The sequence below is a fragment of the Cyprinus carpio genome, chromosome B23 (genome assembly GCF_018340385.1).
Source record: "Cyprinus carpio isolate SPL01 chromosome B23, ASM1834038v1, whole genome shotgun sequence".
Classification (NCBI taxonomy): domain Eukaryota; kingdom Metazoa; phylum Chordata; class Actinopteri; order Cypriniformes; family Cyprinidae; genus Cyprinus; species Cyprinus carpio.
The window spans coordinates 6,260,957-6,273,440 of NC_056619.1; the positions used below are offsets into that span (position 1 = coordinate 6,260,957).

Here is a 12,484-nt window from a genome sequence, read left to right on the forward strand (position 1 = left end):
ACTGAATTTATGAATTTACATGAAACACTGACACCATTATTCATCCAACGATTTTCTGGAGAAAGACACACAGAGCAGAGAAGATCATGCAAGCTTGACCGCATGCAGACATCGTGACAAGATCTGCAATCATACAAATCAGTGCTTGCATTTGAATTTTAAACACTGCTGAATTGATATTTGTGTCTAATTCATTGATATTCATACATAGTTTTAGATCGGTATGATCTTTTGATGTCTCTTCTGCTCATCAAGGCTGCATTTATTTGATAAAAATACAGTAAAAACAGCAATAACGTGAAATATTATTAAAATTTAAGCCATACGCTTTTTATGTAAATACATTTTAAAATGCAATTTATTCCTGCAACGCACAGCTGAATTTCCAGCTCCAGTCTTCAGCGTCATAAGATCCTTCAGAAATCATTCTAATATACTTCTTGTTATTTCTAGTGTTGAAGACCGTTGTGCTGCTTCAGATTTTTGTGTTTAAGTTTTTTTTGGAAGTTGTGATGAATGGTTTTTATTTGTGATATTAATCTAGTGTTGAAGACCGTTGTGCTGCTTCAGATTTTTGTGTTTACTGTGTCCTTGCCAGATAATGTAGACTGAAACAAGATGCTTAAATTAAAGACGAATAATCAGATTATACAGAAATGAATGACATTTATTTGAAATAGCATGATTAGAAAAGCACCAAATTTACTGTAAGACACAGCACTGAACCTCTGACCACTAGAGGGCGCGCTTGTATCTGCTTTGTTTGCTAACTGAATCAGTGAAATCTTCAGTGTAGAAATATGGAGTTACACACTAAACACCCTGCAGCTCTAAAACACTCTGACTCCAGCTCTGATGGTACACACTGGGGGAATGACTTCATACTGCTTGATTGGATGAATGTGAATGTCCTCTCAGAGATCTGTGTGTGTGTGTGTGTGTGTGTGTGTGTGTGTGTGGCAGCAGTAGGTACAGCAGCAGATGCCTGATGCACAGAGGAAGAGGTTGTGAAGGCCTTTGGGCGGCTGGCAGCTGGCACAAGTCACGTCACACTCCACCACTCTGTATGTGTGTGTTTTTTTTTTTTTTGTGTGTTTGTGTTTGATGGAGATTGAATGAAAGTGATTGGTGATGTGTTGTTTTGTGGTTTGGAGACCAGAACCAAATAATCAGAGGAGGTAAAGCATGCTGTAACACACACACACACACACACACAGAGAGAAAGAGAGAGGTCACAGAGCCAATGGGACACAGAGGGAGAACAAAACTACACCTGCCCTTTCCCCCAACAGAAGAGAAAACCAAAACACAGCAAGCCCTTTATTCTTCAGACTGAAAAAGGAAAACCACAACACACACATACACACACTAGAATCAGATCCTGTAATATCAGCTCTCACATCTTCCGAGCGACTGTGAGCTTGAGCGCAGAGATGTCCAGCTACACAAACACCTCACATCTGCTGCACACCCTCCTCAAACACATCCGTCTCGCAGAGCTGTCCTCAAGAGAACCAGCTGCGCGTCAGCAACTTTCCATTTCTCTGCTGAGGAACCGGACACCACAGAGCGCCAAAGTCTTTCAACATAGAACCGGCTTCACACAACACACTCATTTTCATGTTGATTCGGGTCCAGCGCTGACAGGAGAAGTGAGCTTTCACCGCTTCAAACAGAAAGCACTGATCTGCCTGAGACATTTAAAAACAACACGTGTGCAACAGAATGACGAAGCATGCTAGCGCTCAGGAGCCCAGGAAGGAACTACCTCTAAAACACCAATAGACTAGCTTAAAAACATCTCATGTGATGAGTAAATGACATACATGAGGTTTTAATTTCTTCCCATCATGTTTACTTTCTACTGCTATATCAATGACAGTGGAACAACACAACAGCTGGACTAAATTCTCTTCACCTCTTTTGTAAGTTCCTTTGAATAAAAGTGTCAGCTAAATGAAAGCAGCTCCAGGGTACATGGTAACTTTTACCAAATGAAACTGAAAAAAAAGCCAAAGAAAAGAGAAGAAAATAGGGAAGAATGATTTGCTCATGAACTGAACACTGCTACTTCTCTCATAAACAGAGGCTAGCATGAATATGACCAAACATTTAGCCTGTTCCAGCAGCGTAGTTATTTCCTACTGAAAATCATTTTAGTTAACAGAAATAAAGATGAAGTTTAATAAAATATACATATTAGATGAAAAACTTTAAATGTCTTATCTTTTATACTTTTAACTTTCATTACAATAATAAAATAGTTATTGTTTTTAACAACAGTAATAACAATTGTTATAAATTTTGTATTCATCATCTAAATAATAATAATAATAATAATAATAATAATAATAATAATATTTTTATTTTTTATTTTTTTTTTTTTTTTATTTTTTTTTTTTTTTATTATTATAAAAATAATTTTATTGTACATTTTTAATTCAGCATAATCACCATTGCTATTACAATTAAAATGATTAAAAATAACTCTGAAGCACTAAAGCTAGAGCACATTTAAAACATAAATTCTAGATGAAAACTTAAACTTACTAAACTTAAACTTGCGTCAAACACTTCAATATTTAGACTTAATAGGCTATTTATTTTCAAACTTTTTACATTTTAATCTGGACTATAACCACTGATCATTAAATATAGATCAGTGACTACACACCCTGGATATTGTTTGAAAGTCTTTTGATTCTTTATTGTTCGGTCACACTTTACATTAGCTGACATTAATTCATTCATTAGTTGACAAACTCCCAATGAAAAATTCTTCTAAACATTCATTAATCTTAGGTAATTCCAATATTTAATAACACATTCTCAAAGTTGCAACTGTGTTATTTAATGAGCTAACATGAACTAAGAGTTGTAATTTTTAACAAAGATTAGTAACTTCTTTTGCAAATGTGACACACATAAAAACTTTCAGATTGAAGAAAAGATTGAAGCGTTCTAAATAAAGAGTTGTCGTTATTTTGATGAATTGATTTTGATGAATTAGCAAGTCCTACCAAATATTTACAGTACAAAAAAAAATAAAAAAGAATTAGACTCTGATCTGCTTAGAAACTATAGTGATCATTTTTGTCTTAAGAAATGTATATTTTTATTCAGTAAGGCCACATGGACTGACAGTGGAGACTTTTACATTAATACAAAATACTTCTGTTTAAAACAAATGCTGTTCTATTAATCTTTCTATTCATCAAATAATAATAAAAAAATAGATTATTGTATTATGGTTTCCACAAAAATATTCAGCAATATTTTCAACATTGATATCAATAAATGTTTCTTGAGCAGCAAAGCAGCATATCAGAATGATTTCTGAAGGATCATGATCACTGGAGTAAAGATGCTGAAAATACAGCTTCAATCACAGGAATAAACGACATCTCACAATGTGTTACAGTTATTTCACATTATTACTGTATTTCTGACCGAGTGAATGTAGCAGGAAGCATGAATTCAAGCATACATGATTCATTCACTGGAAATTCACACTTCTCGGTTGAATCAATGCAGACCTCAAAGCTGCATGTCCCCCAGCGCTCGGAGATCTGAAATCTCTTAATATCTAGACTGTCTAGTGTAAATCTGTAGAAGAAGGTGGCACATTATTAACCTTAATGTTTTTATTAATACTGTGAATTAGTTTCCTTTTTTTAATATTTCATTTTTATTTTCATTTAAGCATAACTTTTATTAAGTTGTGTAGTTTTTTTTTTTCTTATTTCTATATAGCTGTATTTATGAATGCATTTAATTACATTTTATATACATTTTAGTACTTAAACATATTTATTTAATTTTGCATTTCTAATTTTCACTAAAGTTTTTCAAACAAATTTCAATTTTATTTTGTATTAGCTTTATTTCAAATTACGGACAATAGAAACAAGTGACTAATATGAACATGACAGCAGTGATTTTATTTCAAATTACGGACAATAGAAACATGCACATATTTCTTAAAACAACCCACTCGAGACAACAAATTAAAAAAAAACACTATGGAAACAAAAATTGAAACATCCTGCTTGTTGTTTTCTTTCCTGTCTTTCGATTAATGGAACATTTGATAAATAAATAAATAAATAAATGTGTGGTCATTATTATTATTATTGTTCCGCTGCAGAACATCCAGACCCTTCTATACGGAGGCTCAGCTATCCCGCCATGACACTGTTGCCATGACTACATTACAGTTCTGTTGCCATGGATTAGACTTCTGTTTTTCCTGCGTCTCTATCTCGCCCCTCACACGCTTTCTGACACTGATGCAAGCCGACGGCTACACAGAAAAGCTTCTTGACTCGGTGTGTGTGTGTGTGTGTGATTTAACAATCACACAACACCCTGAGTGACACACACTTCCTGTCAGCTCATGCATTATTCATTTGGACTTCAGTCTGTTCAGTTGTAACCCCGCTGACACTCAAGCGCTCGTGTACGACACCCATCTAACGCTTCTGTGAAAGCCCTCTGAGCTACTGGATGATGAAGAGATTAATCACAACATTCAGATTAATACACAGAGTACAGCTGCTTTCGAAGGTTCGGTGTGTAAAATCTCTCCATGTTCAAATGTCTTCTCTTATCCCATTATAAACTGTGAAGGCATCTCACAGATTTTTCAGCACTGGGACAAAAAAGGCTAGAGAACAGGACAAAATTGCTTGATGTATAAAAATTATAAACAAATCAACAGCAAATAAAGAGCAAAAAATAAGGAAAACCTTTTTTAAAAAACAGTTAAAACATGTGTGGCAATTTCTTAGAAATGTAATCTTTCTATGGTTCGTATGTATGATGTCAGGATCAGGTTTTTTTTTTTTTTTTTTACAAAATGTGAAATGTATTGATGTGGTTTAACACCTTGAATACATGTGAGGGAACACATCTTAATTATTATTTAAATACCATTAATTATTAATCAATGTTTTAAATATATTTTTCAAGGTAAAAAGTATTTCAACAAATCCGGATTAAATAAATAATTAATTAAAATAAATAGCCTTTAAAAATAATTTAATTATTGTAACATTTAATTTTGACAAAAATATTAAAACATTTTCACTAGACCTTGAATAAATGTGAGTACAAGCATATTCATTATTTTCAAAAAAAAAAAAAAAAAAATTATATATATAATATATATAATATATATGAGGAATTTATATTCTTTTATTAATATATTTTTTTTGTATCAATACATTTTATAACCTGAACTAACATTGCCTTCTCTTAAAAAATAAAATGATAATTAATTATTATTTTAAGAGACTTGACACAGTTATGATGGGTTTGCAGAGGTCCTCTCTATGATATAATCTCCCCCTGCAAGTTACTATATGTTGTTTGCACCAAAAATAAGTAAAAAAGGCGGAATTTAGCTAAATTATCAAAATAAAATATAAATTATATAAATAACATATAAAGTACATCTTTATATATCATTTGGAATTTATTTTAATTATCAAAATAAAATATATCATTTCACAATTATTTTAATTATCTTTGAAATACAGTTAAAGTTCTGCCGAATTATTTGGTTTGGGAACCCTGTTTGAAATCCATCATTATTTTAGCAATAAATGACACAATTCAGTTTTAACCGTCGTGATAAAATACTCTCACACACAAACAAGACTACAGTGAGATGTGTGCTTATATAAGCCACAACATTCACAAACATGAGGAAAGAGTGAAGCGACACACCGTCCCGACACAAACCAGACAAACCCAGGCGTGGCGTACGGAGGTAGAGCGTGCAGGTCAGAGGTCAGAGGTCATGGGTACACACCTTGGCATTAATATAGGGGTCAAATGGGCCACAGCGTTTGAACTCAATGTAGCGCTCTGGGAGAGGGGAGAGAACAGGAAGGAGATGTGTTCAGCCTCACACAGCCACACACACACAACACACACACACACACACACACACACACACACACACACACACAACGACTCACTGTTAATGAATGACATGATCAAACAGAAACTGCAGGCTGGCTTACAGTCCGTCGAATGATAAATGTCACATGAGTGAATATATAAGTACATCTAACTATAATCAATCAATAACAAACAAGTATTTGAAAATTAATTTGACCAATCGAACGAAGGAGAATAAACCAACCTTATGAAATGACAAAAAAATGAAATGAAACAAATGAAGCTATCAATCCAATCCAGTCCAAAAAATATAAAATTAAGTCATAATAAATTATTAATAATAATAATTCATAATAAATAATTTTTGGCTGCTGTTTCATTTCATTTTGAGACATTTCATGCTGTAATAAGTCAAGCAAAAACAGAGATGTTAAATGAAAACTGTGATTATTATGTTACTGAATAATACTGTGTGCATCACTGCAGAATAATGAATGCATGAAAGCCTCTCCAAATTATGCAAAACGAGAGTATTAGCAGACAGGCCGTTCCTGCTCTTCTCTGGGGACATTTCAGACAATACAAACCAGCGCTGTATAATAACAGGCAAGTACAGGTGCACATGAATATTCAGCTTCATTTGCTGAAGGATGTCTCAGTGCTGGAAATAAACAGGCAACGGCTTCAGAAGAGGACGGCAAGAAAACACTTTCCTAAGCTGATCCTGAGACGGTAAACATCAGCATTACTCTGTGAATACTGTTTACATTCACAGTTGTATAAATGTATGATAACTGGAACTTTGTCGGGGTGGAAATACATATTATCATCCAGTGCCTATGTTTGCCATGGAATACTAGCATAGCAATAACAGAAACAACATACTTAAATGAAAATTACCCCATGACTTATTCACTCTCGAGGCATCCTAGGTGTATATGACTTTCTTCTTTCAGACGAATACAATCGGAGTTTTATTAAAAATGTCCTGGCTCTTCCAAGCTTTATAATGGCAGTGAATGGCTGTTGAGATTTTGAAGCTCAAAAAAAGTGCGCCCATCCATCATAAAAAGTGCTCCACATGGCTCCGAGAGCTTAATAAAGGCCTTCTGAAGGCATTTGTGTACGAAAAATATCCATATTTAAAACTTTATACACTGTAATCTCTAGCTAGGATGTAAAAAGGTCCTATACACCTAGAATGGCTTGAGGGCGAGTAAATCATGGGCTCATTTTCGTTTTTGAAATGAATGTAATGTTTTTGGACACTTCATTGTATGTCAACTGTATATCAAATATACATTTATATTAAATGCAATTAGTTGAACTTTTCTGGGTTTTAGTTGTGCTTTTCTAACCCACTTTAGTAGGACCTGAGTACATCTAATAACTCTACCACACATTATTACAAAAATATAATGTGTTGGCTCAATAAATAAATAAATAACGCAAATGCTCGCCATCTTTTTGAGTTATGACAACTTACAAGTTACAGGAACTTTATTTGCATTTTAGCATGCACAATTTAATTCAAAGTTGATTAGTCAATACATAAATAAATAAAAATTACGTTTCTCCTGTTGTGGCCCTGGAACCAATTGACCTTCATTTCAGTTAAAGCCAGCAGCTAGAATAGGACATATGATATATAACTGTGCGTGTTTCGTCTATACTTTTATATATGATATATAACTGTGCGTCTATTATGCATGTAAATTTAATGAACGTGTAAGATTCATTGCTCATGCTTTCAAATGTACCGGCATTTACCTACACAGAGAAATACAGTCTCTCCAGCGCAATGATAACCACAAAACCTTCAACATAACAGAAATACTTTTAAATGTTTAAACATAAAGTTGATGGTTTTAAATTTCCACAAAACCTTCAACATAACAGAAATACTTTTAAATGTCAAGATTTAGCGGTAATCAGCAACTTTACTGACTAGATGCGTAATGATCATTCGTTAGATAATCGCCCAGCCTTCTGTTATGTTCAACATAATTTAAAGAACACTCAAATAGTTTTGGAACAACTAGCGCAGTCATTGCTCATATGATTCACCGAATGTTTACCTACAGTTTGGGTCCAGCGCCCCTTGAAACACAACTTTTTCCACAGTGAACACTCTAATATACTTTTAAGTATTGTTATACCAAACAGTTCCTTTAAATGCAAGATCTGCATGAGAGTATTTTTTTTTTTTTTAAACAGTGCACTATAATATTGTAACATGAACTGTACATTAAATTTAGCATGTGATGTCAAATCATCACATCAAAAAAAAAAAAAAAGGCGCTTGAATTTTATTCCAAATTTGCATTGAAACTTGCACTCAATGGAAATGCCAGTGTTTATATACAGATATTGGTAGTTATTGATTCTGCACCTGAATGTGGTTAATCTGCAACTAAAGTATCCTACAGTTCACTGACATTGTATTGATTCAAACTTCAGCAGCAGATGCAGACAACTAAAATGAGAAAGGATCACACCACGTCGATTTAAAATTCCCCCAGATGTGTTACAAGTAAAAATAAACTACTATTTTTACTTGTAACACGTCTGAGTGAATTTCAAATAATTGTTTTGGGCTTGTATTAAGTGTGAGATGTCACTGAATTGTGTTTAGCTTTATCTTTACACACACACACACACACACGCACACACACACACACACACACACACACACACACACACACACACTCAAAGTGTAAATGAGAGCAGTGTGAAGAAGCTGCAAGAGGAAGTGACAGTCTTCCAGATAAACTGCAGCTATTCCTGAGACATGTCAAAAAAGTCTAAGCTTGAAACTACTGAATTTACAGTCAACAAAAAATGTGTATATTTACAATTTAACGTCTACAGGCAGTATTTATTCTGACTCGCCTTTCAGTTTGAAAAATCATCGCACATCGAGTCATAGCACAAAATAAACATGAATATGATCAGAACACTGCTGCCTATAGACATTATGCAGGATCTGAGGTGAAGGCTGCTCAGACCTGTTCATTGAGTTTGGGGTGAGATGGCCCCTGATGGATGAGGAGTTTGACGATCCGCTGGTCTCCCTTCCACGCCGCCAGGTGCAGAGGGTAACAGCCCTTGTTATCAGCGATGTTCGTCAGAGCCTCGTTCCTCAGAAGTGCTTCCACCACCTCACTGAGAAACAGAGAGAGATGCATAAACATTTGATGTAAATGAATTCATGGGGTCTAAGGTCAGCAGGAAACAGGACTCACCTGTGTCCATTTAAAGCAGCGTGGTGTAGAGGTGTGTATCCAGTGCTGTCCACACAGTTCACATTTGGGCCCCTCCAGATGCTGTCAAAAAATAAGAGCAGACACATGTTAAAAAAGTTATAATAATGTTGCCTGCTAATGCCAACAATGCAGTTTTTCATGTACTATCAGAATACTAGAATGATCAGGATCATGTGACACAGAAGACTCGAGCAAAGATGCTGAAAATTCAGTTTTTTTTCATAGAAGTAATTGTTGTTTTTTTATGATTTATTAGAGAAGGAAGTTGTTTTTTTTTGTTGTAATAATATTTCATCATTTTACTGTATCTGTGATCATAAATACAGCCTTGGTGAGCAGAAGACACCTTGCAAAAACATTTTAAATAATAATTATTCCAATCTTTTGACTAATAGTGTATTCGGTGACCTGTAGAAAGAGCAGTTAATAGCAGTGTTCCCACTCCTTCTGATCAAAGCATTTCCATGACTTCACCATTTTTTAAAATCTTTTGTGAATGTGAAAATTTAAAACAAAGACAAAATGAGCTTTAAAATAAACTAAAATGACTCAAAATCAAGATATTTCTCATATTTTCCCACTTCCCACTTTTTTCAATAATTATGATAATTATTATAGTTATAAAAGTGTGATTTTTACAACTGTAAAAATCATATAAATGAAGCATTTACACACTCCATGTGTATTGCAATTTCTTGTGTATTTGTAAGAATCATAAAATTATTTGCCGAAGAGAACGTCCATTTGTCAGCTACTAAATGTAAATAATCATACTTGTATAAAAGAAAAAAGAAAACTTGAATGTGGCTCAGTTCAGGACTCTGCATTCTGAACAGAAATTCTCCAGTCCTGTAAAAAATTGAATCCCTCTGATTCATCCATTATTAAAGCGAGTCTGTTAATTGCTTTACTTTGTGGTATACTGACAGAAGCGGCAACTAAAGGCTGCTCAGAAGAGCCTGGATTGTGGCGCTGTCCCTTGATAACCTTGTGAGGGTTTGGACTTTGAATTCTGGTGTAATGTATGATACACCATGAGAATGAACATCACAGAACATCTCTGCATCATCCTGAACTCCTGAAGCAGTCCGCTCTAGATGAGTCCACTGGTCAACGCAACATACTTTCATCACTCTGTGAGTCATACGTGAATGCAGCACTATTGCACAACTGCAGCGGGTGAAAACAGGTAAATAAGTTCTGCTGATAACAGAGCTTGGAACAACTTAAATGAGGTGTTTCTGATCAAATTCAGCACTGATAACTTTTCCTTTTTACTGGAACACAGGCTGTGGATTGTCAAATCCAGATAAGATACATAAAAAATACTGTAAAGACTAATAATGCATTCTAATTAAAAATATGCATTCTAATATTTGTATTATTAGTAGTAGTAAAATAAACAAATAAATAAAACAAAACTAGGTATTTGTTTATTTTGAACTAGGTATTAACTGAGGCTTTACACTTTTTTTATCTGTTTTTGCTCTATTTAAAAATTATAAATAAAACAGTCTCTTTCCCATCTTTTCCATTCAAACATGAAGATTTATGCAAGCAAAATGATTTTTTTAAACATTGCAGAGTAAATCTGATGGTTTGATATTGCTTTGTTAGAAAATAACCGTGAAGGTTTCAAAGTTTTAAGCTCAAAAGAATTTAATTTAATTATAATTACATTTCTCATTTAATTGTAAGCTAAATCTCAGATTATATTTGTTATTTGTTCTTTTTTTTTTTTTTTTTTATTAGGTTGTATTTTATTTATCTTTATTATTGATAATTAAGTTTTTTTTTTTTTTTTTCTTGCTTGAATGTTTTTTTTTTTGTTAGTTTATGTATTAAAATTGTATTTTTTTTTATAAAAAAAAATAATAAATATTAAAAGGGGTTATAAGTAGTAATAACTTGACTTTTTTGTTTTTAGTAGTTCATGTACTATTTAGAATTTTAAATTTTTATTTAATAATAAAAAAATATTAAGGAATAAATGTATAATAACTTGGTATCTTTGATCATTTTGAAATGTTTGCACACTCTTTAATTAATGAGAAGTTACTGATCAGATTCTGAATGCATTATTCAATGTATTCAAATTCCACTGAACATTCAGGACAGATTTTATGATTATGATACACCGATCCAGCTCCTGTATCACTGGCATCTCAAGACATCCTGGAAAGGCACTTACATTCATTCAGAGGGCTATTTTTAAATAAATTAAATGGCTTTAGCCACCTTCAAACTAATTTAATTTCAACATGACCATCCACAATCCCCTCAGCATTGCTTGTACTGAACAACAAAACACCCAACTCCTTGTCTGTTCTCAAACACACACTGGACCTCACTGATAGCAGCCCAAGGCTCTGTACTCCACATAAACATGTTGACGGACTGGAATAATTTCTCTTGCTGTAGCTGTACACATCTTTTGTAGGATACAGGAGCTGTGAGGAGAAGAGGCCCTGCTTGAAGAGCAGAGCGATCACGTGACGTGCTGCATGCACTCGCTCGCTGTCAAGACAAAGAAGCACAAATGAAGACACAAAGCACACAGACAAAAGAGGAAGAGGAAAAGAGAAGCCGGTGGCAGAGAGGCTCTCAAACTGTGCTGCAGGCTCCACCTCTCTCGGCTTTTTCTTCTCTCCCGCTCCAACTATCTGCCGTTCCCATCCCTCCACACGACAGCAGAGAAACATCACACAGAGAGGGAAAAGAGACCGCACCATTCACAGAAGACGGAATGAACCAACATTATCTGACCTGCATTCAGTGATAATCGACTGATTTTGATTTAGTCAAAAGATAATGAAGATGAGGACAAAAAAACTATACTGAATTGATAAAATGTGTCGGTAAACACAATCATAATATTACAAAAACATTTCAAATAATATTTGTTCCTAACCTTATATTTTTTCTGAAACATAAAATATCACCTTTTCCACAAAAACAATGGTTTAAACATTGATTATAATCAGAAATATTTCTTGAGCATCAAATCAGCATATTATTCTGATTTCTGAAGACTGGAGTAATGATGCTGAAAATTCAGCTTTGATCACAAAAATAAATTATACTTTAATATATATTCAAATAGCAAATGGTTATTTTAATATTATGTTAATATATTTCACAATATTACTATTTTACTGTTTGATCAAATAAATGCAGCCTTGGTGAACATAAGATTCCAAGAAATATTAATATTTTCTTTATTAAACTTTAAAAATATCTATTAAAAATAATGATTTATTTAAAGAACTGGAGCTAATCTGATAGGAAGTATCAGATTACCTGATCAGATA

General features: G+C 33.7%; 1 protein-coding gene across 4 annotated transcripts in view; it reads right to left on the reverse strand.

Moving 5' to 3' along the window:
- The window catches only part of LOC109061719 (ankyrin repeat and SAM domain-containing protein 1A-like), a 95,725-nt gene that overhangs the window by 59,997 nt on the left and 23,244 nt on the right, over positions 1–12,484 (reverse strand). For 3 of the 4 annotated variants that reach the window (XM_042750402.1, XM_042750404.1, XM_042750403.1), the window contains exons 2-3: positions 9,153–9,233; positions 8,916–9,072 (exon numbers count right to left, since the gene is read on the reverse strand). In XM_042750402.1, coding sequence (XP_042606336.1) covers positions 8,916–9,072; positions 9,153–9,233 — 238 coding nt within the window. Of the gene's footprint in view, positions 1–5,815; positions 5,860–8,915; positions 9,073–9,152; positions 9,234–12,484 lie in introns of those variants that run through there. The other variant, XM_042750405.1, reaches the window with a different exon arrangement.